This window comes from Lichenostomus cassidix, chromosome 15, assembly GCF_008360975.1.
Source record: "Lichenostomus cassidix isolate B80296 chromosome 15, HeHo_3.0, whole genome shotgun sequence".
Classification (NCBI taxonomy): domain Eukaryota; kingdom Metazoa; phylum Chordata; class Aves; order Passeriformes; family Meliphagidae; genus Lichenostomus; species Lichenostomus cassidix.
In genome coordinates this window covers 9,332,912-9,357,961 of record NC_139496.1, presented here as the reverse complement: position 1 = coordinate 9,357,961, position 25,050 = coordinate 9,332,912, and the positions used below count along the sequence as shown (strand labels likewise).

The window sequence follows — 25,050 nt, the reverse complement described above, 5'->3', positions numbered from 1 at the left end:
TGCTGTTGAGGATTATGGGCAGGTTTTTACAATGTGTCTGCATGCAGCGAGAGGAAGATGGCTGCACTCAAGTATGTAGCCTTTGTCTTTGCAGGGCCTTGGCACGAGCTGGTTATTTAAGTGCAGATTTAGGGTGGGTCACAACCGGCACCCAGCCGTGCTGTGCGTGGGGCTGGTGGCTCCTGCTGTGAGGTGGTTACTTATTGTTACATGTCCCCGAGAAACTGGAGTCCGGAGGATTTGCACTTTCTCAGTGGTGTTCAGATATGATCCAAGGCAAATCGCAGCTGCTTCAGTTTTTTATCCCCTAAACTGAGTCAGGATGACTCATCTGTTTTTAGACAGCACCCACCTACAAAAGGTGGGTTTGAGCCGCGTGCTTCTTCATTCAGTTCCTCTAAGTGTGTCAAAATTATCAGCGCGTGTCTGATCCCCGTTAACACTCTCTGCTATGGAGGAGCTCGCTGCCACCTATTCTACCCCATTCTCCATCTATTCTGCGCTCTGGCGGCAGCTGTGCAGGCGGCGGGTGCTCGGTCGGAGCTGTTTCTGGGTGGAGGTGCAGCCCTGGCGCCCCGCCTGGGCGGAGCCTGGGGCGCGACGGCGGCCCGGATCTGACCCCGCCGAAAAGCGCGCCTGACCACGAGCGCTCTTGGCGCCAGGAAGTGCTCGGACCCTGCACGAGGCTGCGGACAAAGGTGAGCACAGGGACCGGGCCCGGCTGCAGCAATCCTCGCCTCGCCGCGGGAGGAAGGGGCTGCGGCTGCCGCGTGTCCCTGAGCCTGCACTTCGCAGCTATTTAACAGCTTTCCCCCGTTTTGCCCGGCGGGACTGGAGCTGGCCCAAGGGTGAGTTATCTTTGCGGGGAAACCGCCCGGGGGAATCTCACCTTTTTCTGGGAAAACGTGCGAGAATCAGCACCGAGAAACAGCCCCGATGGCGGTTTTACATTTTATGGTGACTCCGATCTGTCCCGGACTGCCACCTTCCATTTTGGAGAAAACACAATTAGTTTCACCTGAATGTCTCTGGTAGTTTAGTCTTAATGGTTTGGTAGTTTTAACTTGTAAGCAATCGATGTAAAGCCTAGAGTTGGTCTCGGAGTTTTGGGGAAAGTTTAATGTGTCGTTCTGAGTTCAGTTTCTCAACTGCAAACCTGGTATGTCTTTAGTGTTTCAGGGCTGCTTCAGGCCTAGTTTTATTTTAAGCATTTTGAGGCCCTTAGACGGCTTTTAACAGCACAGTGAATTTCTTTCCTTTAAAAAGAAAAGAAAAAAAGAGAAAAGCATACCATAGAAGCTAAAAATAGGAGATAATAGTTTTTATCTAACCACAACTTTGTGCATTGCATAGAAAAAGCTTCCAGCAGGACATGATGATGAACAAGTTCATGGCCATGTTAAACAAGAATGAAAATATGCATCCCCCACCCACCAAGCTGCTGGATCTAGCAGGACAGCTTTGCCAGGAGCTCCACAGCTTCTCTCCCGGTCTGCAGAAGCTGGTTGAAGCCGTGATGGGATGCAAGAACAAGAGCTATTTTCTTACTAACATTCATGTTGTCCGGGCTTGTGTGTCCGTTCATATCCATAATGGGCAACATGATGCAGCCTGCAGCATCCTGGAGGTAGGGATGTGTTCTTTGGTTCTTCATGGAAACAAAAAGTCATGTTAGAAAAACAGTAGTTAGAGCTGTTAGTGCAGAGGTACCCAAACTGCAGCACACGGAGCATTTCCAGCTGGCACAGGGCAGTGGAAGGTGATATGTGTGCGCTGTTGACCTGAAACACAGGATAAAGCCTTTGCTACAGGCAGGCAGTGTTAATAAGCCAAGGGGGAAAAGATAACTGGGACTTTATGGGGTTGGTTGTAGCAGGATTTTTGTTCTCTAGTGTGGTAGCTCTTGGAGATTTCACAATCTTAGGGCTCAGGACATAAAAGTCTTGGGAAGTCCAAGATTAGAGGGCTTAGCAGGGTGGGAATATATGAGGAAGGCTGGATGGTGCCACTCAAGGGGAGGGATTTTGGCCTCTAGATTTGGAAATGTAGACCTTCTCACCAGGGGAAAAGAAGGAATTGGACAATTCCCTATGTACATAGGGAAGGTACAGTGAGCCATATGCTTAGATAATGCTACCAGCTCTGTCAAACCAGTAGGAAACCCTGAGTAAGTGTCTGTTGAGGGTTTTCTCCTTTATGGGCAGTCTGACTGACTCTCTGGAAAGGTTTGCTTACACACAGTTTTGTTTTAGTGTTGCAAGGCAGAAGAGAAGGAAGAACTGGTGCAGCTTTGGCATGAGATTCACTACCGGAGGGTTATGGAGACACACCAGAGAGAATTTCTGACACCACTGCAGAAATTCCGTAGCAGGAAGAGGTATTGCATCGAGAGGAAACCAAGATTTCTTTCTCTGCTGTGGTCTGCAGATGCAGGGGCTACAGATGCAGATTTTAGACATAGGGATTGCCTTGGGAAATGAACCTTGATTTTGCACCTCAAGGTGCTGCTTCAGGGAGCTTTGTTTTTCTTGGTGTTTTGACCATTTTTGGCAATGTGAGAAAATTCCCATGAAAGCGGATTATTCTTTTTGGATCCTTTTTAATCCCATTTCTTCTGTGTACAGGAATCCTCCGCCTATTTCCCTTTGTCCTGAAGGTTTGAAGACTCGAAACTATTCAGAAGGAGTACGCCAGCACCTACAGAGGTTTGCTGCAGAAGTAACAGCAAATCCAAACAAGAAACAGCGGGTAGGGATATGTTACTTCCAATCAAGTCTCCTTGTCACAGAAAAAGCAGGACTCTGCTGTCAGGAATCTATAACTAGTTTAATTTCTAAATTAAACTGTTTTAATTCTACATCTTTGTTTTCAGAAAGTTCATTGGGGCTGGGATTCCTCATAATTTTTTTTTTCCCTGGAGGTTTCTTTTGAAAATCATCAAGTTCCTGGTTAAGTAATTTGTCTTGCTGAGGACAAAAAGTTGAGGGACAATAAATTTCTCACTTTTTCTAGCAGCTCTAATTTTGTAGTGATTGAGCATAGGCAGCCAAACAGCCATCACTCAGAAGAGCTCTATTACAATGATAAATAGCTCTGACTTGACTGAGTAATAGCCTGTATAAAATCACACTTTGTTCACCAGAACATATTTTGTGCTGACTTTTCAAATGCTGGTAATTCAATGTGATAACACAATAGGCTGTGTTGGTGTATGCATGGGTCTACTTACTTTGAACAGGGAGAAATTTGTAATGAAAGAGATGTGGGAATTAAATCAGTTATCATTTTTGATCACTGCCTTGCCTGGTGAAGGCTTCAGACTTTAAAGTCTGCCTCTGTGAAGCTGTAATTCTGTGGGATGAGCATGCTTTGGTGAGGGCATTATCTGGTGAGCCATGTGGAATAGCAGTGGTTTCCTTTAGCAAACAAATCATCTGGGAGTGCAGGGTAGAATGTGTGTCTTCTATCAACTCTGATTTTATAAACTGGTCTCCTCAATTGGATCCATATAGACCTATTGGAGACCTAGTAAGTAAATGTCTCTGGGTTTGGAAGCTCTTTTGCTGGACTGCTCTTGGAACTGAAGGGAAAAGCCAGATTATTTGGATGTGGTTTATTCTTTTCTCCTTAATCTCTCCTTGTGCCTGGGTTTGCAGGAGGGATTGGCTCGGGACATGAACCTGCAGCCAACTCAGGTCTATAATTGGTTTGCAAATTATCGACGACGTCAAAAGTCCCGCCGCCTTCATATGAAAGAACTCAAAAATTCACCTTCTAAGAGGGCTTTGACTTCCCACACAAGTGAGCTGCAGGATGAGGGATCCAACACTCCACAAACTGCAGGTTTGTCTCTTTCTAATGGGTTCAGGATGTGGTCCAGAGAGGTGAAAATCAATTTTAAATTCCCTCAGGAAGGGAAGAATATTGCTTCTTCAGAACAGCATCATGTGCTGATGAATCAAGTGAGGACTCTGCTTCAGTGGAGTGTCTCACTGTTTGGCTCCAGGCTGTCACTCCAGAGGAGCAGACATGGCTAAGGCTGGTGCAAGGACAAGTGAAAAGAGATGCGTGGCTTGAAAGGGGCACCAAATGCAAGTAAATACATGGGAGGCAGCAGGTTTTAGCTCTCAGATTCTGGGATCAGGGCAGTACTCCAGGAAAACCCAGTATTTCCATGTCGTTCCTCAGAGACTTAACCGAACTTCAGTCACAGGGAACAGGGTGGGTCTTGCTGCATTTGGCAGATTAGACTTGTTTTGTTGCCTTTTGGAGTAACCATTAGTGTTGTTTCACCTGCCTGCCCTGCACCTTTCAGATGGATCTCATGTGGGCACCAGCCCTCAGCAAACCCTCATGCCTTGTGAGCCAGGATGGGAGCAGTCCACTGCAGCTCTGTATGAGCCTTTCCAAGGAACATATTTAGAGATGCTGGAATCCAGGTGATGTATGAAAATGTTTTTACAGTGACAGTTTGGAGATGAAACAACTTTTAAACATATTCATGGAACTGCCTTCCATTTCAGTTCCCAGGGGACATCACTTAGGAGTCTTGCCACCATTGATGGAAATGTTCCATGTCCAGTCAGAGCAGCTCATCTCCCAGCTGTGGAAGGCAGGATCCAAAGGTTTAGCTGGAGTCCCCTCTTGGCAAAGCAATATGTCTGGCTAATTCCTTTTCTCCATCATTGCAGCTTTATGCAGAGCACTGGGCTGTATGAAGCAAGAACAAGCATGGCTTGGTTCACCCATCACTATGAACAACCTGTACCTTTTGGCACTGAGGCTCTGATGGAACCAGGAACCTGCCTTGGCTCTCATATGCTGCCGCCTGGAGAAGCAACGAGCAGTGCTGCTGCCATCTTCCAGCAGGCGAGCTTTGTCCTGCACTCTTACCAGTCCTGTTCCTTCTGGAATGATGGCATGCCAGTGTGGCAGGCCTCTTACAGCACCAGAGAAGTCTCTGCCTCCATGTGGACCCCAGGTATAGAAGGTTAGTAAAGCTGCACCCAGATTGTTGACCTTAAGAGTTTCCCAGCTTCTCTTCCTTCCCCACTGTTGTAAACACTGTTACTCACTTAAGTGTCCTGATGAAGGGGAGCTTTTTTTGAGCTTTGGAGTTCTGCTTCCATGGTAGTTCAGTGAGAAAATCTGTTGATTTAAGGTGTCAAAACAGACATTCTTGCCTACTCTTTGCCTAAACTGTACCTTGCTCTTCAGAACAGGCTTGATAGCATGTCCATTAGCATAAGTAATGTCCACCTGCTTTTGCTGTAGGTCTGTAGAGCAGAAAGTGCTGTGACTGCCATTCACCCAGGCTCTGGTGAATGTGGAGCAAGTAGAAAAGGAATAGCTGGGTCAGAGGTTGGGGCCATGTTATCTGTATCTGTACTTGTGTTTAATATGAGTATTTATTTCAGCAGGTATCAGAGGTCCCTTGAGCACAGTCCCTCAAGGTGGCTGTGTTGAAGCCAGTTCAGGAAGAATCATTCAGCAGTCAGATTTAGAGGCTGGAAGCTTCATGCTTAGAGAAGGACAGCTAGGGACCCTGCAATCTATTCCCCACAGGTAAAGGGAGGGAAAGCACAGGGCTGTTTAAAGGTAGGAGTAACAATGATGCTGTGGGTCCAGTCATGTCTTGGTACCCTGTTGAAGAGAGTTGCAGGAATAGTGAGGCATCTCATTCCCAGGGACTGAAGTTCCTTGCGTCCATCCTACTTTGCAGGTATTTATATCTGTACATGGGTAATGTTGTTGAAGAGTGTGTGTGTGTCTGTGTGTGTGTGTGTGTGGCACCAAGGAGATTTGGAATCAGCCTAATCAGAAAAGATATGACCCTCTATTTTTTAGGCATGTTCAGCTTCTGAACTATTTGCTTGGTTTTGGCAGAAAAGCATAACCTATACTGATCCAGTGAGAGCTGGTTCTGTGGGCTGGGTTGGTAGGGCCTGTACTTAATCCTAAAATAGTTTTTGTAGCTTCACAACCCCATGACAAGATTATTCCATAGTGCAAGCTTTCCAAATTGGAAGTCAAAGACAGGCACTGTTCTGTCTTTCTGTTTTCCACCTGTAACAAATGTTTCAGACTTCAGATTTTCTCTGGGAACTGAGATAAATTCAGAGAATGCAAAACAACAAAAATTCATGACATTTTCCATATGTTATACAACTTCCATAATGTTACATAAAAATAAACACTGCCAAACAGACATTATGAGCTTCCTTTAATTTACTGATCTTTTACAAGACCGAGCAGGAGCAGCAGCCCCATTTATAATCCTTCTGCTTGACGCTGACCAGCATTTGTGCCAGCATGCCACTGTCAGTATGTCAAAAAGGCAGGTAGAAGAAGCTTTATTCCCACTTCATAAATGAGGAAGCAGAGGCACAGAAGGCTTCGGGATTTGTCAAACAAGGGAAGGCAGTGATTCACTGGAGATAAAGATCGGTGAGGCTTTGGCCCCAGTTCCCTGCTAAAACCATTTCTGCCTTTTACCCCCGTTTCCCACTTGGCCTGGTGCCTTGTTAACATTCATGTCAGACTCCTTGCTCTGAATTGCTGGGGAGAACCCAGGTTGGGCATTGTAAACCTCAGTCTGCGTTTTTGAATTCGCAGTTTTAAACAGTGGCTAAAGATCATGAAGATCAGCAAGGTTTGCTGGGAGTATTTTGGCTGGATTTAAGTTGCATGTTCTGACTCTGGAGTGAGCTCATGTTTATTTTTAAAATATGTTCTGCCAGTAGAAGAAATCTATGGTGAATGTCTCCTTGTTGGGTAACTCAATGTGCCAGGAAACCACACACCCTTTATCATATTCCTGTGAGGGGCAGGACTTGCAACTTCGTTGGCACATTTTGGTGAGGCTATAGTTATTTGAACTCTTTTGTAAACCTTCTTTAGTGGCCTGGTCCAGCTCCCCCCCAAAACCTTGAACTCTTCAAAATACCATGAATGCTAAGGAACATCAGTCTTTTTCAGAAGTGAGTGACACTTAGGCTGCAATTTCAGCAATTTCATTTTGCAGTTTCTCTCTAGGGATCCAGGAGACCTCATGTGGGTAATGTTGGGTAAGATCACTGCTCATTCAGTGAAGATCATCTGTGTTATAAGGCAAATCCTCTAACAGATTACAGAGGAGTATTGTTACCAAAGTCCTCTTGAGCAGTCATGTTGCAATGAACATCGCTCCTCTGGGGACTTGCGGGCAGCAGCTTAAATGGTAAGGCAAATGAGTGTTGCTGTCCTGGAAGGACAGGGCAGTGAAGTTATCGCAGCTTTACAGGTAAGATTTACACAAAGAGAAGGAAATTATTTAGCCAGGATCACCTAAGTGGAGTGGACTCAGTGTTAAGCTCTCCTTGCTTCCTGAGTGCTGGGATAGAGCTACCAGTCAGCCAAAGGACCCTTAATCTTCTTGTCTCATTTTAAAGATGCTCACCTGGGAAGGATGTGGCCTGAAAGCTTATTAGAACAATTCCTGTTGATTTCTTTCACGGGCTTTTTACAGCCGGTCCTACGCACTTGGGCTGTCTCCAAACCTCTTCTGATCTACAGGGCTGTGAGGTGGGAGTGTGAGAGGGAACCAGGCTGGAAGCTGACTCTCTCCATCTGCTTCTGCTGCCTGAGAGGAGGGTTTGATCCAGCAAGCGGACTGGAAGTCCCTGTGGGACACCAAACAGATGCTCCCCTTTACAGATAGTGGTGGTGCATCCTCTTCCCTCTGCAAGTTGGGACGGGTGGAATGTAGCCCAGTTAATGGTTCTTGCAGAGTGGAAGTTTCATGCCTCCCATTTCAGAAAGAAAAGCACACTGAGCTCTATGGAGCAAGGCATTCTGCATTTATGAGCCAGAATATTGATTTAGAAAATGTGAGTGCCGAGATGTTCATGGCAGCTTACAGCTTCTGCCTGCATTTTTGGGATTCCAGCTCAGAGTGCTGGGAATCCTGCTGTTAGGCTCTCCCCTCTGGATAACCCAGCATCCTGATACTGGCAGGCAGCAAGTCCCAAACCCACAAACAGAGGCTACTTTTTGGCACGTTGCATAACTGAATCGCAGCACTTGTTGCTAAGGGCACTGTGCATGTCGGCGTAAGTGGGCTGTGAAAAAGCATGAGACAAATTCTTGAGAAGGTGGGAGAGGGAGTTTAGTCCATTTGTCATTATGAGATGTGACTGTCTAAATGAAGCCTTCAGGAGAGGAATCCCACGACTGGTTGCTGGAACATGGGGGACATTCCAAGGAAGGGCAACTTGACACTGGCCCTGTGGCTTCTACACTAGTGAGCACCTCTTGTCTGGGCCTGAATGGATGCTCATACCTTGGGCTATTCCTGGTGGTGGTATGGGCAGTACTGTTGGATTAGAGACACTTTTGAGTTGGTGATGATTGAAGAGAACATCCCATTCTTGAGTACCTGGGGTCTGCTACTTGACCTAGTGCCCACAGACTGATCTCTGTTGAGAGGCTGGCAGAGTCCCCAGGGGAGTGTGGATGGGGAAGCCATGTCCCCAGACTCGACTGGTGGCCTTGGAAAGCTGTAGCAGAAGCATAGCCGATGTTGTGTCTACGTCTAAAGATTATTTTGACTCTTAAGATCTCTGCTTTTAAAACATGTTCCAGGACAGAGACATTTTGGTAGACACCTCCTTGTTTATGGAGAGTGTTTTGGGGCAAAAGGAAAGCTGCAAATTGAGATGGGATTCCCTGTATGCTGCTCCTGGTCAGAGCTGTCTTCCTACTGCAGAACCTGTATTTTCAGGCCATAACAATTTGGAGAAATGGGGCAGGTGTGCAAACAACTTAAGAGAGCTCTTTTAAATGGATAGTCTTGCTAGCAGCCCCTCTTGTCCTGCTGCAAAGCATTACAGTAAGTGGCAAGTAGAGCACAAATACAAATGCACTTGTATATCTTTTTTTTTTCCCCCAGTTCTTCTCAGACTGTGTTTGGCAAGCCTCAGTGCCCACCTGTTTCTGCACCTTGCATGGAAGAAAGCCAAGCCTTGGGACAAAGCCAGGTAAGAGAGCACACCTACTGTTCAGAGAAAGGTGCTCAGCCCTATACACACGATCCCCTGTAGCTCTCTCAGAGGAGATGTGAAATCTCATATGATACTTAGTATGAAGCATGTTTATCTAAGCATACCTTTTGGAGTCCAGTTCAGAGCAAGCTGGGTAACATCCAGCAGATACTAGAAGGAAAGGTGGTTTTGTTGGTTTTTTTTTCCCACTTGAATTGCTTATCAGACCATCATTTTACTAAATGTGTCATTGAAATGGTGGCCAAAGGAACCTGTGCACACCCAATGTGTCAGTAAAATTTTCAGCAATGGAGGGCTCACCTGTAGAACAATTACATGAAGATGGCTGCTTGAGGTCCTCCCCTCTGAGGCGTTTTGCACAATTTGACTCTGCTCTCTCAGACCTCTTAAAATGTTTAATGTAATTTTCATTTCCAAGTCTGTGTTATTGTTGAGGAAAAGGGATTTTGCACTGTTCTGATAGCATTATACAGAGCAGTGTGATTATTGGACAGGATAAAGAAGGTATTTCCATGCTGTGGGTGCAGTCTGTGTGCCTTCTGATGGGGACTTTAAGGCAGTAGAAAATACAAGTTAGAAATTTTGTGCTTTCAAGGGGATGGGAGCACATCTATTAATTAAATGTTACCTTAAAATAGGACCCAAGAAAGCCCCTGTCTGAACTGTATATTGAGGTATTTTTTGGCTTCATGTGTGTTGGTCTAACAGTCAGTCAGCATCCATTGCTGTTTCCCTTGCAGTGTGAGCTGCTGGGAAAAACCTTTTCAAAAGAGACTAAGAAAAGCAGGAGCCCATATCTGCTGGCCTCATTATGAGAAGTGGCTGCAGCTCTGAGGGCAGTAATAGAACCTCTTTTGAGCCTCTGAAAGCATCAATATAAAGATCTGTATCTTGGAAAGTGGCCTTTTTACAAGCCATAATGTAAGCCAGAGGAGAAGGAAAGCTTTGGGCATTAATAATGAATGAGCCTTTTCTAAGATTCCCGGAGCATGCAGTCTCTAGCTAGTTTTCATCTTGCTGTTCTGCATTCTTGCACTGATTTTGCAGTGGTGAAGAAACATGACACTCAAGGCACTGTGGGCTGGGGAGCACGATACTGAGTGATGCTTGTAGATGTCAAAGGGGACATCGTCAAATCTTTGTAATAATTACTCAGTTCAGGAATTCAGAAAAGCAATTTTTGCATATTTTAATGTGTGCTCTAAGAAAAGGAAGAGCTTAAATGTGTAAATGATTTTATAGCATTCTACAGAGTTCCTGGGCACTTTGCTTCTTGCTGAATCAACTTGCTCTGGGCTTGTGGCAGGATCATGCAGATATTTGGTTCCTATGGCTGAACCACAGAGGTGCATCCCATCAGAACCAAAATGAGGGTAAAACAAAAGCAACCAAACAAAAAGTTAATTGATTTTGGAGATATTTCTTTCTTGCCCTGAGCAGATCTCCCTTGTTCAGGGGATCACTCCCTTAATTATTTCATTCCAGTCTTATCATCTGTTAGTTACTGGCTTTTATAGCAGCCAATGCCTTGGGCAAAAGGAAGGGAATTGCTCTGCTCTGAATTACTAGGGGTTGGATTGTGCACTGATCATACTCATCACTTCTGCACACACTGATGGATTACTCTACCTGAATTTAGAGCAGAACAAGGCATTTGTCACTTCATGCACACAGCCCTGACAAGTGACATCTTGTGCTGCTGTCTGCCCAAAGGAGCTCTTCCACCATAAGCAACCATGTTAAAAATCCTATATAGTGAGGCTTTGGTTTGTTCCTGTGTCTTTCAGCTCCTGGAGGATCCAGCTCTTCGCTCACTAAACAGTGAGACATTCGAGGCAGTGTGCCTGCTCTTTGAATTTGCTGCCAGTGGACGGATGTGACCTGCCTGCAGATACACTCCATGTGTCTGTGCTTCCCCAGGAAACACCCCATCACTTCCTATTTTTTCCTCCTTTTTTTTTTTAATGAAAGAGGAGTCTGACAGAAATGAAGAGAGTGAGGGAGAAGGTTGGAGGTGTTTTCATAAGGTTACAATGTTTGATTTAGTTACAGTTTTATTAAAAATGTTGCAAAGGATAGAATAAAGTAAAAGTGCACTGTGGACTGTAGGTTTTTTTTGCAGCAGTCTGAAGCTGCACTGTAGGTGTTAAAATTATCAGGCCACCGGTTCTGTGGCAGTAACATGGATCTACCCATAGCACTGGTCAGATCTGGGTCCTTGGTTGCATCATGAAGGTAAATGAAGCTTCTGTGCTCAAAGGAGTAAAATCTGGTTACATTGCCTTGCAGTGGATATTGGAAAACTTTTTCTCAGGCTTGGAAAATAAGGTCTCAGCTAAGTGCTGGTAAAATACTGCTATTTCTTATCCCTGCATTCTTGTTGTACTGCAGGGTGTAACTTGTGTTCTGTACTCCGTAGTGCCACAGGTGACATAAACTGGAGCAGCAGAATTCTCAGTGCTAGGCCATGCCATTGGTTTGGTCCTCAATGCAAGAAGTAGCAGGACAGGCCCTTAATGCAGGTTTAAAACTAATCCTGCAAATTATAGGGTGGTTTTTGGGGTATTTTCCTGAAGTGTTACTGTTTTTATAACAATCTGTATTGCAAAAGGGGTCCTCTGCCAAACCTCTGTCTGTCTAGTCTAGAGATACAATGAGAAGATGCCTCCCTTTTGTTACAAAGTTTTCAAATAAAGATGTTCAATTACTGTTTTTCCAGGCTTCATTTTTTTTCAAGGTAAGGGTGTAACGTGATAATTTTCACATGGCAATTATGTATTAAAACACAGGACCATCTGCCCTGGGAACACTTGTGGGTGTTGAGAGCCTGATGCCTCCTTTATTTTAGTGGATCTCACTTGGAATGCCCCTTTCTCGTTTGTGTTTGCAACAGCGGTGCTTGGAAGGGTCACACCCGTTATCGTTTGTGAATCCGTGGGTGAACCCGTGCTGCTGTGCAGGGAGCAGAGGTGCTCGTACGGCCACAGGGACAGCCGTGAGGGGCGATCCCGCCCGGCCCTCACAGCCTCGGCTGCCGCCCGCCCGCTTTGCTCCGCTCGGGGCCATTCCCGCCGCCCGCTGCCGCCTCTCCATTGGCCCGCGCGCCGCCCGCCGTCCCCTCGCCATTGGTCCGCGCCGCTAGCAACAGCGACAGATATATCCTGCCGCGTCCTGATTGGCTGCCGCCTCCCGCCGAGCCATAGCAACAGCGGGGCGCGCGCCGCCTCAGGGGGCTGAGGCTGAGGGAGCGGCGGGACCCGTGAGGGGCGGGGGACACACAGGGACCGCCGCGCCTCGTGAAAACCCATTCTCTGGGCGCTGTCACCGCCGTTTCTGCGGCCTGCGGTGGAACGGAGACGGGACACGGTCAGGAGCCAGCCAGAGACGCGGCTCCATGCAGAGGCAGCAGCCCCACAGCAAAATTCCCTCTGGATCTTGCTGGGCTGCTGCCTGAGATCCCAAATAAGGTACTTTAGTTTTCACCCCTGCTGATATGACATGTCACTACAATGACTATGATTTACCCAGTCAGTGCTATGTGATACATGTGGATGAAAGCCAGGGAAGTTACACTTCCCTGCTGCTGAAGATGTATTGGAGTAAAGAGGAATGACGCCTCTCTTACAATGAGACGTATTTTCAGTTCCTTTCAAATACTTGGTTCTGTTCCCTGTCAGGGGAGATAAGATTAGCTTAACATTGCCTGTATAGAAATTTTAGGTACCTGTCATTCTAAACAGGCTCTTTTTAAAGAAACCACCCATGCTAGGGAATGCAGGTATTTTGGCTTTGCATGTAAGTGACCTTTGTTCTACCACCTCAACAACACCAGTGTTCTAAGGCCTTGTAAGATTTTCAAATAGTTCAAGAACATGGTTGTTTTTAGTTAAAAAGAAGAGGCTCAGTTCAGCAAAATTCCACAGGAGTCCTAGAACAAGAAGTCTCTTTTCCAAACTTAAATCTGAAAAAGGATTTTCAGCTAAAGCAGAATTAAAGCTTTTTCTCTTACAGTTAATGAATTTAATTTCTGAATTTGGTACAGTTGTTCTCTGGAGGACAGCTGAATTTTCTAGGTCATTTCCCAGGTGAAATAATGTATTACTTTTCTGTAACTTTATGTTTGACAGTTCAAAGCTTGATATGTGAAATCAAGTGCAATAAAAGTATTTCTCCTTAAGAGATGTAAATTCAAGGGGTTTAAGTACAGTGTATTCTGGCCCGCTATTGCCCCATGTCACCTGGTTATTGAACATGCACAAGGCACTTTTGGGGAGCTAACTGCGTTTGGACAGGAATCTGCAAGTGGTGCCTACAGATGATCCCCCAGGACTTGGCTCTGCTGAGTTACAGGTGGCTGAGCAGAATTCAGGGGTAGGCTGCTGCTTCCCCATCCATGAGCCAGAATATACAGGGTGCCTGGCCATGTGGTAGAGGAAGAGAACAAGTGAATCTGCTGGATGACAGTGGTGCTTTTAGCCTTCCCTGCCTGTGCTGCTGCCTGGAGTCACTCTTTCAAGGAGAGCCTAGTGGAGTTCTTGCCCCTGTATTAACATTGGGATAACATTTTGTTCAATTTGTGTCTCACCTCGCTCTGGTTTCCTGGGTGTGATTTACACCCCGTCATGTTCTGCTTTCCCTGTCCTACCATCTGTAACAAGCTCCGGGTGTGTTTATGTTGTTCTTCCTTGGAGCTGTACTTGGAAGCACACTGAGCACGTGGCTGACCTGCCCTGAGCTGCATGTGCTGTACCTGCTGTTGTCATTCCTCCTCCTCCACATGGCATGGCCTAGCAAAGGCATGCCCTAGATAGAAAAAACCCAAAGTTATTTTTATCCTAAAATGCATATAAGGGCCCAAAGAACAGTGCCTTTATGTGTTGATTGGTCACAGAAAGGGGATGGAAATCTAGGAGCACTTTCAGAAGTTATTTTACTTGGCTCTCCCTGAGGTGAGAGGGACACTTTCCCAATAGGCAGCATCCATGTTTTCCAGAACTACTGCTAGAGGCAGGTTTCCTCTTGGCAGTTCAGCAGACAGCCCTGAGCCTGGCAAGGTCAGAGGCTGAGGGTTGTTCTACCCTGAAAGTGTGGTATGGAAATGGCTGTGTGGACATCCTGCACAGCAGTTACCATGAAAACTTCCCTGAACTAATCCACAACATTGTTAGAGGGGCTGGAGGACATGAGCAGCAGCTTTTCCTGCCTGCAGTCCCATTGGCAGCTCTGCTTGCTGTCACAGTCACTGGTGCATCCAACACCCACTCAGAGATACAGCTTCAAGGCCAGTATTTTCAGGCAGTCTCTTGTTCTGGATGCACGGCCACCTTGCTTGGGGCCTCATTTTCAGAGAAAATGAACACTTTATGTAGTGACTCAAGTAGGGCACCCAGAATAAGAGTTTTGAAAATGTTGGCAAAGGCATTTTGTTTTATCTTTGCACTTCATTAGTCTTATCCCCAAAGTCTTTAATGTTATATTCTACAGTGAAAGGTCATTGTTTCAGATCAATCATTTTCAGTGGGATTTAATCCAGTTCTAAGTAAAACAAATCCACTTTGGTAAAGGTTGAAGAAGAGTAAAAATTCATTTGTTAAGAGAGATCTGGTCTTGTTTTTTAAATGTGGCTGTTGATGCTGAGTCCTTAATTGTGTATGCTCAGCATGAGGTGTCTTCGGAGATGTTCCAGAAATAATGGGCATCTAAATTCTGATTTTATCTGTAGTCTGCAAGTGCTCAGGACTTCTGAAAAAAACCCTGGGATTTAGTAGGATTGAGTTATTTTGTATTAATATTGGTTTTTTACTTCCAGAACTTTCCTAACACAGGTGGTTTCTTTTACCTGTAGAGCCTCTTTTTAAAATGGTGCTCTGGTGGCAGCTGTTGATAAGCAGGTTTGTTCATGTTGAAACTTGTGAATTCTGGTTACTTTCCCTTCATTACATAAAGAGTGAAACTGCATTCTTCTGTCTGGGCAGGACTAGCAAACACCATGGTCTGAAGGAGCTCATGAGGAGTTAAAGCTGCTTTCAATTAGCTACTGTGTTCTCGCCACTTAAAGGAACCCCCACAGCTGAGCATGCTTGACAGCCTCCTGTGCATATCCCTGAATCATTCTGGCAAGGAAAAACTGCCATAACCTTTTATTCAGACATAGTGCTGTTTCCTCACTGGACTCTGAAATGAGCAGGTACTTGAAGATAGCACATTCTGCCAGAGAGTTCTGAGGGTTTATCAGCTTGTGTCTGCACAGCATTTTGAACATGCAAAAGGCTACTGTGTGTGAATGCTGAATGGTATTAAATACACTGCAGTGATCTCAAATAGGCTTCAGAGTACAGACCTACCCTTTCCCATGAGGGAGCAAGAGCTTTGCAGGTTTTGTACAAATCACTACCCTTCTGTTTTAAGGTTCTTCCAATGTTGGTGAATAGATACGCAATGTACTTCACCACAGTGCATGGCATGAACCCTGTTGCTGCTGAGCAGCACTCAGGCAGTGTCATCTTTCTTCATTCTAGGATTTACCCTTGAGTTATGAGGGAGGTTCTGTGAGAGTGATTCAAGATTAATATGAAATTGAAATATGACAAAGAGTAGAATATTTTCACACACACTGTGACAGCCTAGAGGCTTGTTAAACTGTGGTGTATGGTTTGGCTAGAAATATGTCACTGAAATTACAGTCCTTTGTGGTCTGGGAAAGAATCATCACACTACAGCTACACCCACTGCTATCTCATGCTCTGATCTTGTCACTGGTTACAACACCTATCCTCCTGATGCACACTTATCTCACTTTACTGGGGGAATGTGCTGCTAGAATTCTAACAATAAAAATTACAGGTAGTCTTAAGCCTGTGGAAGAATATGTCCTTACAGCACTATGACCATCATGCCCCATGTAAGGGGCCAGTCACAAGTATTCCCAAGATCAGATGCTAACAAACTCCATCTCTCTTTCTCTTCCACAGTTGTCTCTACTTCATTTGCTGTGATGTGGAAGCTGGTTAACCTCCCCCACCAGTGGGTGGTTTCTCTGTTCTCTCTCTGTTTTTCACTATCTTGTCCCCAAGACTTTCATCATTTAGCAGTTTCCTAAATAAAACATTGCCTCGCTGCAGAAAGGAGAGGGTAGACCATTTGCTCCAGGGATCAGGAAGATGTTAGTGGCAGGGACTTTGTAGCAGCACTGCTATGGTTCCACGAGTCTTGGAGTGCCACAAAATGTGTGTGCTCTCTCAGTGCTTCCACGCCAGCAAAAGGGGAGGCTTTCTGCTGTGGGGAAAGCCTGGGAATGGCACACAGTGGTTTCCTTGTGGTGTTGCCTCTTCACCAGTGTCCCTGCCATGGAACAGCAGCACTGAGGATACACCCTCTGAGAATCCTGTGGTGTCCCCAGTGCCCCTGTGTGAGTGAGCAGTGAACTGGAATGGCATTTCAGCAGGAAGCTATTTATGGAACATGGGTGCTGTCCAATAATCAGATATGCCTGTGGAGCAGAGCCACTGCCTTAGGTCACAGTGCAATTTTCAGTGCCATAAATTTCTCCATCTACAAATTCTTGCTGGGTGTGGTCACTTTGTGAACAATTCTCAGTCCTGCCTCATGAGAGCAGTGTTCCTGAGCTTTGACGGGAATCACCAAGTGATGCCTGGCGTCTGAACTCAACAGGGGAACCAGTCAAGCACTGTTTGCACCCCATTCAGCACTCTAATAAAAGGCCTGCTGAATTTTTCCATTTCCTTTCCACTTTTAAGACGTTGTAACTCATAAATATTATAGTAGATTATAAAACTCATTGCCTGAGCTCTAATTTCTGTTTATTTGTACATCTGTAGATCTGTGGAGCCTCCATTGTGGATGAAGATCCAGAGCACTGGGCACTGTATGCGCAGGAGAATATAGGTACTCTCCCCCAGACCTTGGATGTGAAAGGCAATCTTTTCACTTTCTTTAGCTTACAGTCAGACTGTGCAAATGCTGCACACAAGGTTGCAGTACTTTTCCTTGCAACTGTTGAATTTCAATGTGTATCTGGTTTTAGAGCAGTGAGGTTACACATGACCTCGTGGATTCAAGGTTAAGAATTTTTGAGATGCTTTAGACTGTGAAATAGCTGCTATACAGAAGCCTCAATTAAGCACACCAAAGCATTTAATGAGAAAGTTTTGTGCATGTGTAGATATATCCACATATATTTGGCAGATTAATGCAGATTGGTTCAGTGGGTGAATAACTCGTTTTAAAAATACTTTGTAATCCGTTTCCCTGGGGAGTCTGAAGCTGCTGTACAAGACTAGAAAGCTTCTGGTAAACCCTACATATTTTCAGAGCTGTTGGAATGCTTTGCAAACTGACTAATGTCTACTGAGAAATTATTACAACTGCAAAGGTTCACAACCGAAGTGTGCTGGGCATGGAGGATTGGCCCATCTCTCTGTTCTTGCCTTAGGGTCAGATACATTAAAATCTGTATTTTTACAGGGAACCATATATTTTCAAAATCACATCGCTGCTGTCCACAGCTAAAAATTTATCCTTCGGTAAAATCAATACAAGTTTTACAATAATGACGATAATGAATTAAAGTGATACTTGGAATCCATTCTGTTAAGGGTTTAGATGTCACTGCCTTCTCTTAGAAACAGTGAAAACAAAATCCCAGTAGCAAAAAGCCCCATTTGGCTTGCTGGGATGCAAGCACAATGATGTGTACTTCACACACTACTGCAAAGGGCTGTTTCCAGAATGTTCTGGCAATCAGTTTATAATTTGCTGGGTGTAATTTTTGTCTTTCATGCCTTATTACATATAACTGTCATTTATTCTTATTTGTTATATTTGTTTATGTCCTTTAAAAAGATAGCAATATTAATCTAATCCCTTTTAAAACTGCAGCATTTATTTAAAATGACATGAGGGCGTCATGCACAACAACCAGCAGCATTAGAGTTAAGGCTAAAAACTTTTGTTTGACACAAGGGAGTGGATTTACTCATTTAAGCAGTGCAGTAGTACTGAGGGTAGTGGGAGAGCATCAGGATGAGTGAGAGCAGCCTTGCCCCTGCTTCCGGAGTGTGCTAATGGACTTTCTTTCCTTGTCTTTGGGGGTGAGGACAGATGTGAGCTTCTCTTGCTACAGGTGCTCTGGTGCTGAACTGTCTGCTGGTGAGCAAATCTTTCATTCAGCTGTACAGCAGCCCCCCATACCTACACAGCAGGGATGTTTAAATTCTGGTCAGGGTGGAATAGGAGAAGTTAATCCGTGATTTATTGATGAGTAGTGTGGCTCCCAGTGTTTCTGTGGACACCAGCAGCAGTAGCTTGTCGTTTGTGCAAGGTTCTTACTTGGAGATGATTTTTACGCAAGGCTGGTACTCTTGACAATTTATGAAAGAGGAGCCTGACTATTACACATTAAAATACGTAGTAAAATTGAATTTAGCTGCAACTCTCAGGCAAGGTAGTAGAATTGGTCCGTGGTACCACCCCCACAACCAGGGCTGTTTCAAGGCAGCTGGGACGCGAGCTACACTTACTTCCCCGAAAGAGGCACAACCGTGCCACTACCGCAAGACGACGCCGGCAGGCTGCGGCCGCACAAAGCAGCCATGGCGCTGGGCAGGGTCGCACACGTGAACGCGGAGCGCGGTCACACCGAGCGCGGGTCACACAACCGTGACCCGCCAGTGCCTCTGCCGAGGCCGGGCTGGGCGGGTGAGGCGTTGGCGGTGTCCAAGCCCGTGCCGAGCTCCGTCCCGTCCCGCAGTGCCCGCGCCCCCCGCCCACCTCCACCTTTGCAGCAGGAAAATGCAGCACACTCAGCGCGCACGCGCGTCCCGCGGCCGGCGCCCCGCGATGGCTATTTATAGCAAGTGACGTCACCTAGAAATAGAGCGCGGGGGAGCGGCGCCCCCTCCCCTCCCCTGCAGCACCGCGGCTCCGCCCCCTCGTTGCCTTCCCGGCGCGCAGGCGCGGGCGGCGGCAGCAGCGCGAGGCTCCGAGCCGCACACGCCGCGGTCGGTCCGGGAGCGCGGCCGGCGGGCGAGGGAGCGGCGGCCAGCACAGCACAGCGCAGCCCGGCACAGCACAGCCCGGCACAGCCCGGCGGGCGGCTCCGCTTACGGTCCCCGCTCCCGCCACCCGTGCGCGTCCAGCTGCACATCCCCTCCCGCCTTCCGCTCTCTCCGAGGGGCGCGCAGAGCCCAGCCCGGCAGCCACCACGGAAGCGGCTATGGGGGACCGAGAGCAGCTGCTGCAGCGAGCCCGCCTGGCCGAGCAGGCGGAGAGATACGATGACATGGCCTCGGCCATGAAGTCGGTGAGTGGGGCTGGTAGCGTGGCGGCCGTGGGGCGTACTCGGTGAGGAGTGTGTAGCGGAGTAGTGGCGGGGGAGGGAGGGAAAGGAAGTGCGGGCTGGTCCGAGGCGGGGTTGAGTCAGGGGAGGATGCGAGCCGCCGGGTCCCACCCGTCGCTGTGAAGAAAGGAGGGCGGGAGCAGGAGCCAGACCATCCCGCCGGGACACTTCGCCGCCGTGTGGGGCGGTGCCCGGTACTACCTGCCTTTGGCAGAGATGAGACAAAGAGTAGCCGGTCCAAACCGGACCTAACTCCCCCTTTTAAAATCTGTCTCCTTCCCCCCTCCGTTCCCTCGTAAGGGCTGTCTTGCAGCCCTCCCGCTCCTCGGCTGTCCCTGCCCCGGGGGTGTGGCTGTCCCCATGCCCTCCTCTCCGTCTCCCCACTGCGCCAATCGGGCTCGCAGTGCAGCCATTTGAATGCCGCCCGCCTCTCCGCGGCGGGAACGCTGTGCATTCCTTCTCTGACCCTGCTAGCGGTAGGGCCCATCCTCGCCCACCTCCCACCTCAATGGGGTGGTGGGTTTGACCTTGGGGTGCGTCTCCCCTTGTGGGCACACGCGAGCGTTTGGGGGCGCTGGTCTGGTGGGATGGGCACTGCGGCGGGGGCTGTCTGGGGACACGGCAAGAGAACCCCCTTCCTTTTCTAGACGTTTCTTTTGCCTCCCCGTAAAAGACACGAATAGAAGCCTCACTCAGTAACATCAGTGATTCAAAGATAGTAGGTGCATCCGGGTGTGAAAACTACCCTGTGTTCCAGGAGCATTTCCTGAGCTTTAACGTTGCCTTTTTGCCTCTTCTTTGTAGGGTAACATTTTCTCAGTGCATTCTGTGCCCTGTTGAATACTGACATGTGTTTAAACAATGTTACGTTTGCAACTCTGCTCCTTTCAGAACCAAGCAATGAAAATTATTTGTACTGACCTGCCTGTACTGATACATAATAAAATTGCAGAATGATCAAACTTACTATGTCTAGTCCCTTTTTTGAAAGCAAAATATTCACAGGATCCAAATGTTATGGGTAATGTTAATGCCACTGGATGCTTAGCAGCGTCTTTGCTGTATCAGATTACAATTGGTTTGTTCTTGCTGATCTGTCCTCTGAACACCAAAGGCCTCAAGAGGAACTGTTTCCCTTGAATGCTGCTGTTTAGAGGCACGAGGTGATTTTAGTTTGAAAGAGCAGCTTCAAATGGAGTCCACATTTTTGTTGTAAGAATGTGTATGTCACCTACCTTAAATGAGGGCAGTAAAAAGACTCTTATTTTGCTGCTCTTGTTCACTTTTGCTATTATGTGGTAATAAATTTTATGATGGTCCAGTTTTAAAGCAGAGATACTTCTGAGTATCTCAATATCAGAGACACAAGACTTTAAGTTGTATTTTAATTATACTTCGGGAGTTCTCGATACATATAATGTAACAGTAACAGCTCTGTTTGTCATGTCTTTCAGTTGGTAATTTTAAAAGATAAAATGGAGAAACTAAAATCTGCTGTTCTAGACTGTTTCTAGCTGTGATTAGTAGGAAGCTTTATATTTTTCCAAGTACTGCTGACCCGCAGTGTATATATTGTGCCCTGGGCACATGTGAGACCATGAGAACACAGTTGCTGTGCTTCAGGAAGAATGTAAATAAAGCACTTACACCTAGTGTGTATGTCCGGTTGTATTTAAACTGTTCTAATTACTATACAAATTTTCATTCACCTGAAGGCATGTTGTTCTCATCTGTAAAGCCACTTCTGCTCACAAATACATTGTGTGACTATGAACTTCTGTAACTGGGAGCTCAGAACACTTTGTAAGTGAGCAGAGTCTTGAAACTTATACATACTTTTAAAATACAAAAAGCATTCTGAATGTAAAAGGCAACAGTTCCCTTAATTTGATCTGTTCATATGCTGTTGCATGTCTGTAATGTAGCATCTGTTGGTTACTTGGCTTTCACAGGTGTTTACTCCAACATTGCAATTTCCAGAATGCTCTTTAGTGTTTGAAATTGATTTTGTAGGTCTGAGCATAAGTTTCTATTAAATGCTCTGAGGGCTGTCTGTCCTCACACATTAAATTCATTAGTCTGGTTTCTATTTGTTCCAAAATTCTGGACTGTGTAACTTTGTATCAGGCAGGTTTATATAATTAAACCTGAATTTATGCTGGCTCAGGTACAGGTTCTGTAATTTTTGCAGTAGCTTGCTCAGAACTGGCTCTAGCTGTGAGTGATGTGCTCTGTGTGACAAAACAAGTGTAATCACAGTCAGCTGACCTGGGTCAGGTCGTGGATCTGCTCTCAGCTGTGGAGAGTTCACTTTGGAGTGTTTTCCGTGTGAAAGTATCTCAGCTTGGTGGATGGCCTGTGTGGGATCACACACAGAAGTAATTTCTGAGCTGATGAAGTAGTGCCATGCTCATGAGCATGAGGAGTTAGGAATTCCAGGGTTACAGGCAGGATTCCTTTTATATGCTCCCATTTTTTTGTGACTAAAATGTGAAAGAACTATTAATATCTTCACTAGAGAAGATGATTTAGGTGGATTGTAGTGGAGATTGTGGAGGGCAATATTGATTGGGAGCTATGATGAAGGTTCTGAAGATGCCATTAGAGTTGATTCCTGTGCATTTCAGCCTCTGTAGGTTGCCTCTAATTCTGTTAGGACACGCAGAGCAGTGTTTTTTAGGAGTACAGGTTCCTGAACTGTGGAAAAGGCATTTTGGAGATAAAACTAATTGACTTAATATATTTCAAGAGCAAAACCTAAATTTGAAAGTAATCTCTCTCTTACTCTAAGAGTTATAATTCACATAAAGTATTTTTTAGGTCTCCAAATAAGCACATTTGTTAGATAGTTCACTGCCTACACCAGCAGTCTCAGAACAGTGTAAATATTTGTGACTTGATTGTTTGTTGTGTGTTGTAAGGACAAGTTTACTTTCACACCAAAGTACATATCCTTAGAAGTCCAGTGACTACTTTTAAAGCAATATGCTTAAAGTAGGGGAGTTACATTTTTTTATTCTAATTCCTTTGAGTTTAATTTCATATGCATAAATTTGGAAAAGTCGAACAATTTCAACTGACCATGAGTCTGATAGCCTAAATTAACACAAGTGAAATAGGCCTAAATATACAGTATTAGAAATATTAATCTTCTGTCTCAGCTTTTTGAAGCAGCAGCTCATAGCTTCATTCCTGATTTGCTGTCCTATTTCTATGCAGTTTCTTTCATGTCCTATCCCTGGAATTTGTCTGTGGCCACCAGCTAGCAGAAATCAGGGTCACTTTTGTGTTATGCTGTATAATTGCTCACTACGTGTCTGAAAGATACTATGAAACACTAATTCCATTTGTACTGTGCAGAGCTTAACGACTACAGCACTCCATCTCTGCTGTCAAATGGAAACAAGCAGCAGGGGAAAGAAATGCAAGGATTGCACCAGCTTCCAGTGTCAATGCTGTGTTCCAGATTCATAAAACTGGTATTCTAGGTACATATAAATTCATCATTAAGTGTGTAGTCTGTATAATTATAGCAGACTTCGTAAAAAACCCAAGCCTTCCTCTGTGAATTCTTCTCTGTTACACAAGCCTGATGCACTTTTATTCAGTGAATGTTCTTAGCAATGACTTCTAAATACCCCTTCTATTTCATCAGAACTGTGGGGATTTCACTCTTTTAAGTCTTGATTGCAGAACAGTTTTAAACTTTCAGTGTTACAAAATTACTCCTGTCTAGAAGGAATTTTGGTATTTAAAGGAAATTTTGAAACTTGCATGTCATGAGGAAAGTATTGAAGGAAGTTTGCATGCTCTTCTCTAAGGCAAACCCTTTAAATTTGCTCTTTGTCTGTATTTTCAGGTAACTGAGCTGAATGAGCCCCTCTCAAATGAGGATAGAAACCTGCTGTCTGTAGCCTACAAGAATGTAGTTGGAGCTAGACGGTCCTCCTGGCGCGTCATCAGCAGCATAGAGCAGAAGACTATGGCAGATGGGAATGAGAAGAAGCTGGAGAAGGTTAAAGCCTATAGGGAGAAGATAGAAAAGGAGCTCGAGACAGTCTGCAATGATGTTTTGGCTCTCCTAGATAAATACTTGATCAAGAACTGCAATGACTTCCAGTATGAGAGCAAAGTCTTTTACCTGAAAATGAAGGGGGATTACTACCGCTATTTGGCAGAAGTTGCTGCTGGAGAGAAGAAAAACAGTGTCGTGGAAGCCTCAGAAGCTGCCTATAAAGAGGCTTTTGAAATCAGCAAAGAGCACATGCAGCCCACTCACCCCATTAGGCTTGGGCTGGCACTCAATTTCTCAGTGTTCTACTATGAAATCCAGAATGCCCCTGAGCAGGCCTGCCTTTTAGCCAAACAAGCCTTTGATGATGCCATAGCAGAGCTGGACACACTAAATGAGGATTCCTACAAGGACTCCACTCTCATCATGCAGTTACTTCGAGATAACCTCACTCTCTGGACGAGTGATCAGCAGGATGAAGAAGCAGGAGAGGGCAATAATTAAAAAGCTTTCCTCTGATCCCTCTTTCATCCACTTGGCCATCCCCATCATCACCAATATTTCCTTGCCACAGTCACACTAAATATCTAGTGCTAAGCATATCTGTATTGTACAGCTGTTCAGATCTGCTGTCCACTGTATCAAGAAGCAGTTTCAGATGAGTCTTCATGGGCATTGATGGATTGATTGGTTTATTGGCCCTATTTAACTTAGTTGCACTTGAGCAGTGCAGGAGGAGGCATTTTTAATTTGCCTGTTGATTGGAAAATATGGGAAAGAATAATGGAAAGTGAGAATAACTAGATTTGTTAAATTTTTTCTGTTTGAAATGAGCTGACAGTTCTGTTAAGCAGTACATTTTGTGCATGCAGAGTAAATTAGCCACCCCAAATTTTTTTCAGTCAATGAAAACAGTTAAGCTGATGTGAAATGACAACTCTGTTCATCAGTTTACAATAAACTGTTTGAAATGTGAGGTTTCAGTAGCAATTTGGTTTTTTTGCCTCTAACTTATGTGCACAGTTTCTTTAAATGCAGCGCATCTACCTAAGAGTTTTGATACTTGTAACCTTTTGCAGTTGTTTTGAAGAATCATGAATTTATTTTTTGTAAACTCTGGCTGTTTAGTTGTCTGTGTATTCTGACAACTCTATGTCAATATTTGCCCATGTGAAGATGGATGAGTGGGACTAAATTAAATGTTTTGGAATTAAGTGAATAAAATAAAATGCTGCTTCAGGGATGTTATCTCTACATGAGCCGTCCTGTCTTTTGTTCGGAGCAGAGAGAGTCACCTAACACGTCACTGATGGGTTAAAACATCATCAAAAGTTGAATAAGAAGCTGACACATGCTAAACAAACACACAAACACCAACACAATGTGCCAAAAGAAGAAGAAAACAAACACACAAAACTCAAAAGTATCCACAGTGGTGGTCACCTCTCTTAAAGTGGAATTTCCAAAGGTGGTATATTTAGTTGTTTGCTCGGGAGAGCAGTTATAGTGCAATACTGCTCAGGAGCAGAAAAGGTGTAAAGCACATAACTTACCAAATCAATGCAGAGACTTGTGTTTGCTTCTGTCCACTGTAACTTCTGAGCTCTTTCTCTGAAGTGCTAATCATCAAATCAGCTTGA

The 25,050-nt window shown here is 45.4% G+C and overlaps 2 protein-coding genes across 4 annotated transcripts; both read left to right on the top strand.

Moving 5' to 3' along the window:
- The first annotated feature begins 557 nt into the window (after window positions 1-557).
- On the top strand, window positions 558-11,749 carry ANHX (anomalous homeobox). Of its 3 annotated transcripts, none has more exons than XM_085076020.1 (10): window positions 558-698; window positions 1,354-1,627; window positions 2,253-2,377; window positions 2,625-2,748; window positions 3,657-3,843; window positions 4,316-4,439; window positions 4,692-4,990; window positions 5,421-5,565; window positions 8,930-9,017; window positions 10,829-11,749. In XM_085076020.1, exons 2-10 carry the CDS (start codon window positions 1,373-1,375, stop codon window positions 10,919-10,921), a joined length of 1,440 nt encoding a protein of 479 aa, XP_084932146.1. In that variant the 5' UTR covers window positions 558-698; window positions 1,354-1,372; the 3' UTR covers window positions 10,922-11,749. The 3 variants fall into 3 exon arrangements, with proteins under 3 accessions (XP_084932146.1, XP_084932145.1, XP_084932148.1); XM_085076019.1 differs by having other exon boundaries at window positions 5,418-5,565; XM_085076022.1 differs by lacking the exon at window positions 5,421-5,565.
- Window positions 11,750-19,003: 7,254 nt separating this feature from the next.
- On the top strand, window positions 19,004-24,664 carry YWHAH (tyrosine 3-monooxygenase/tryptophan 5-monooxygenase activation protein eta). Its single transcript, XM_085075999.1, has 2 exons — window positions 19,004-19,362; window positions 23,258-24,664. The coding sequence occupies exons 1-2, from the start codon at window positions 19,276-19,278 to the stop codon at window positions 23,912-23,914; spliced, it is 744 nt and encodes a 247-aa protein (XP_084932125.1). The 5' UTR covers window positions 19,004-19,275; the 3' UTR covers window positions 23,915-24,664.
- The last annotated feature ends 386 nt before the right edge of the window (window positions 24,665-25,050 follow it).

Excerpts from the sequence above, each read along its gene's own strand:
- ANHX (XM_085076019.1), top strand. The coding sequence starts at position 1,373 with ATGATGATGAACAAGTTCATGGCCATGTTAAACAAGAATGAAAATATG. Across the intron at positions 2,378-2,624 it reads AAATTCCGTAGCAGGAAGAG|GAATCCTCCGCCTATTTCCC; the intron begins GTATTGCATCGA and ends TTCTGTGTACAG. Across the intron at positions 5,566-8,929 it reads CTGCAATCTATTCCCCACAG|TTCTTCTCAGACTGTGTTTG; the intron begins GTAAAGGGAGGG and ends TTTTTCCCCCAG.
- YWHAH (XM_085075999.1), top strand. The coding sequence starts at position 19,276 with ATGGGGGACCGAGAGCAGCTGCTGCAGCGAGCCCGCCTGGCCGAGCAG. Across the intron at positions 19,363-23,257 it reads TGGCCTCGGCCATGAAGTCG|GTAACTGAGCTGAATGAGCC; the intron begins GTGAGTGGGGCT and ends CTGTATTTTCAG.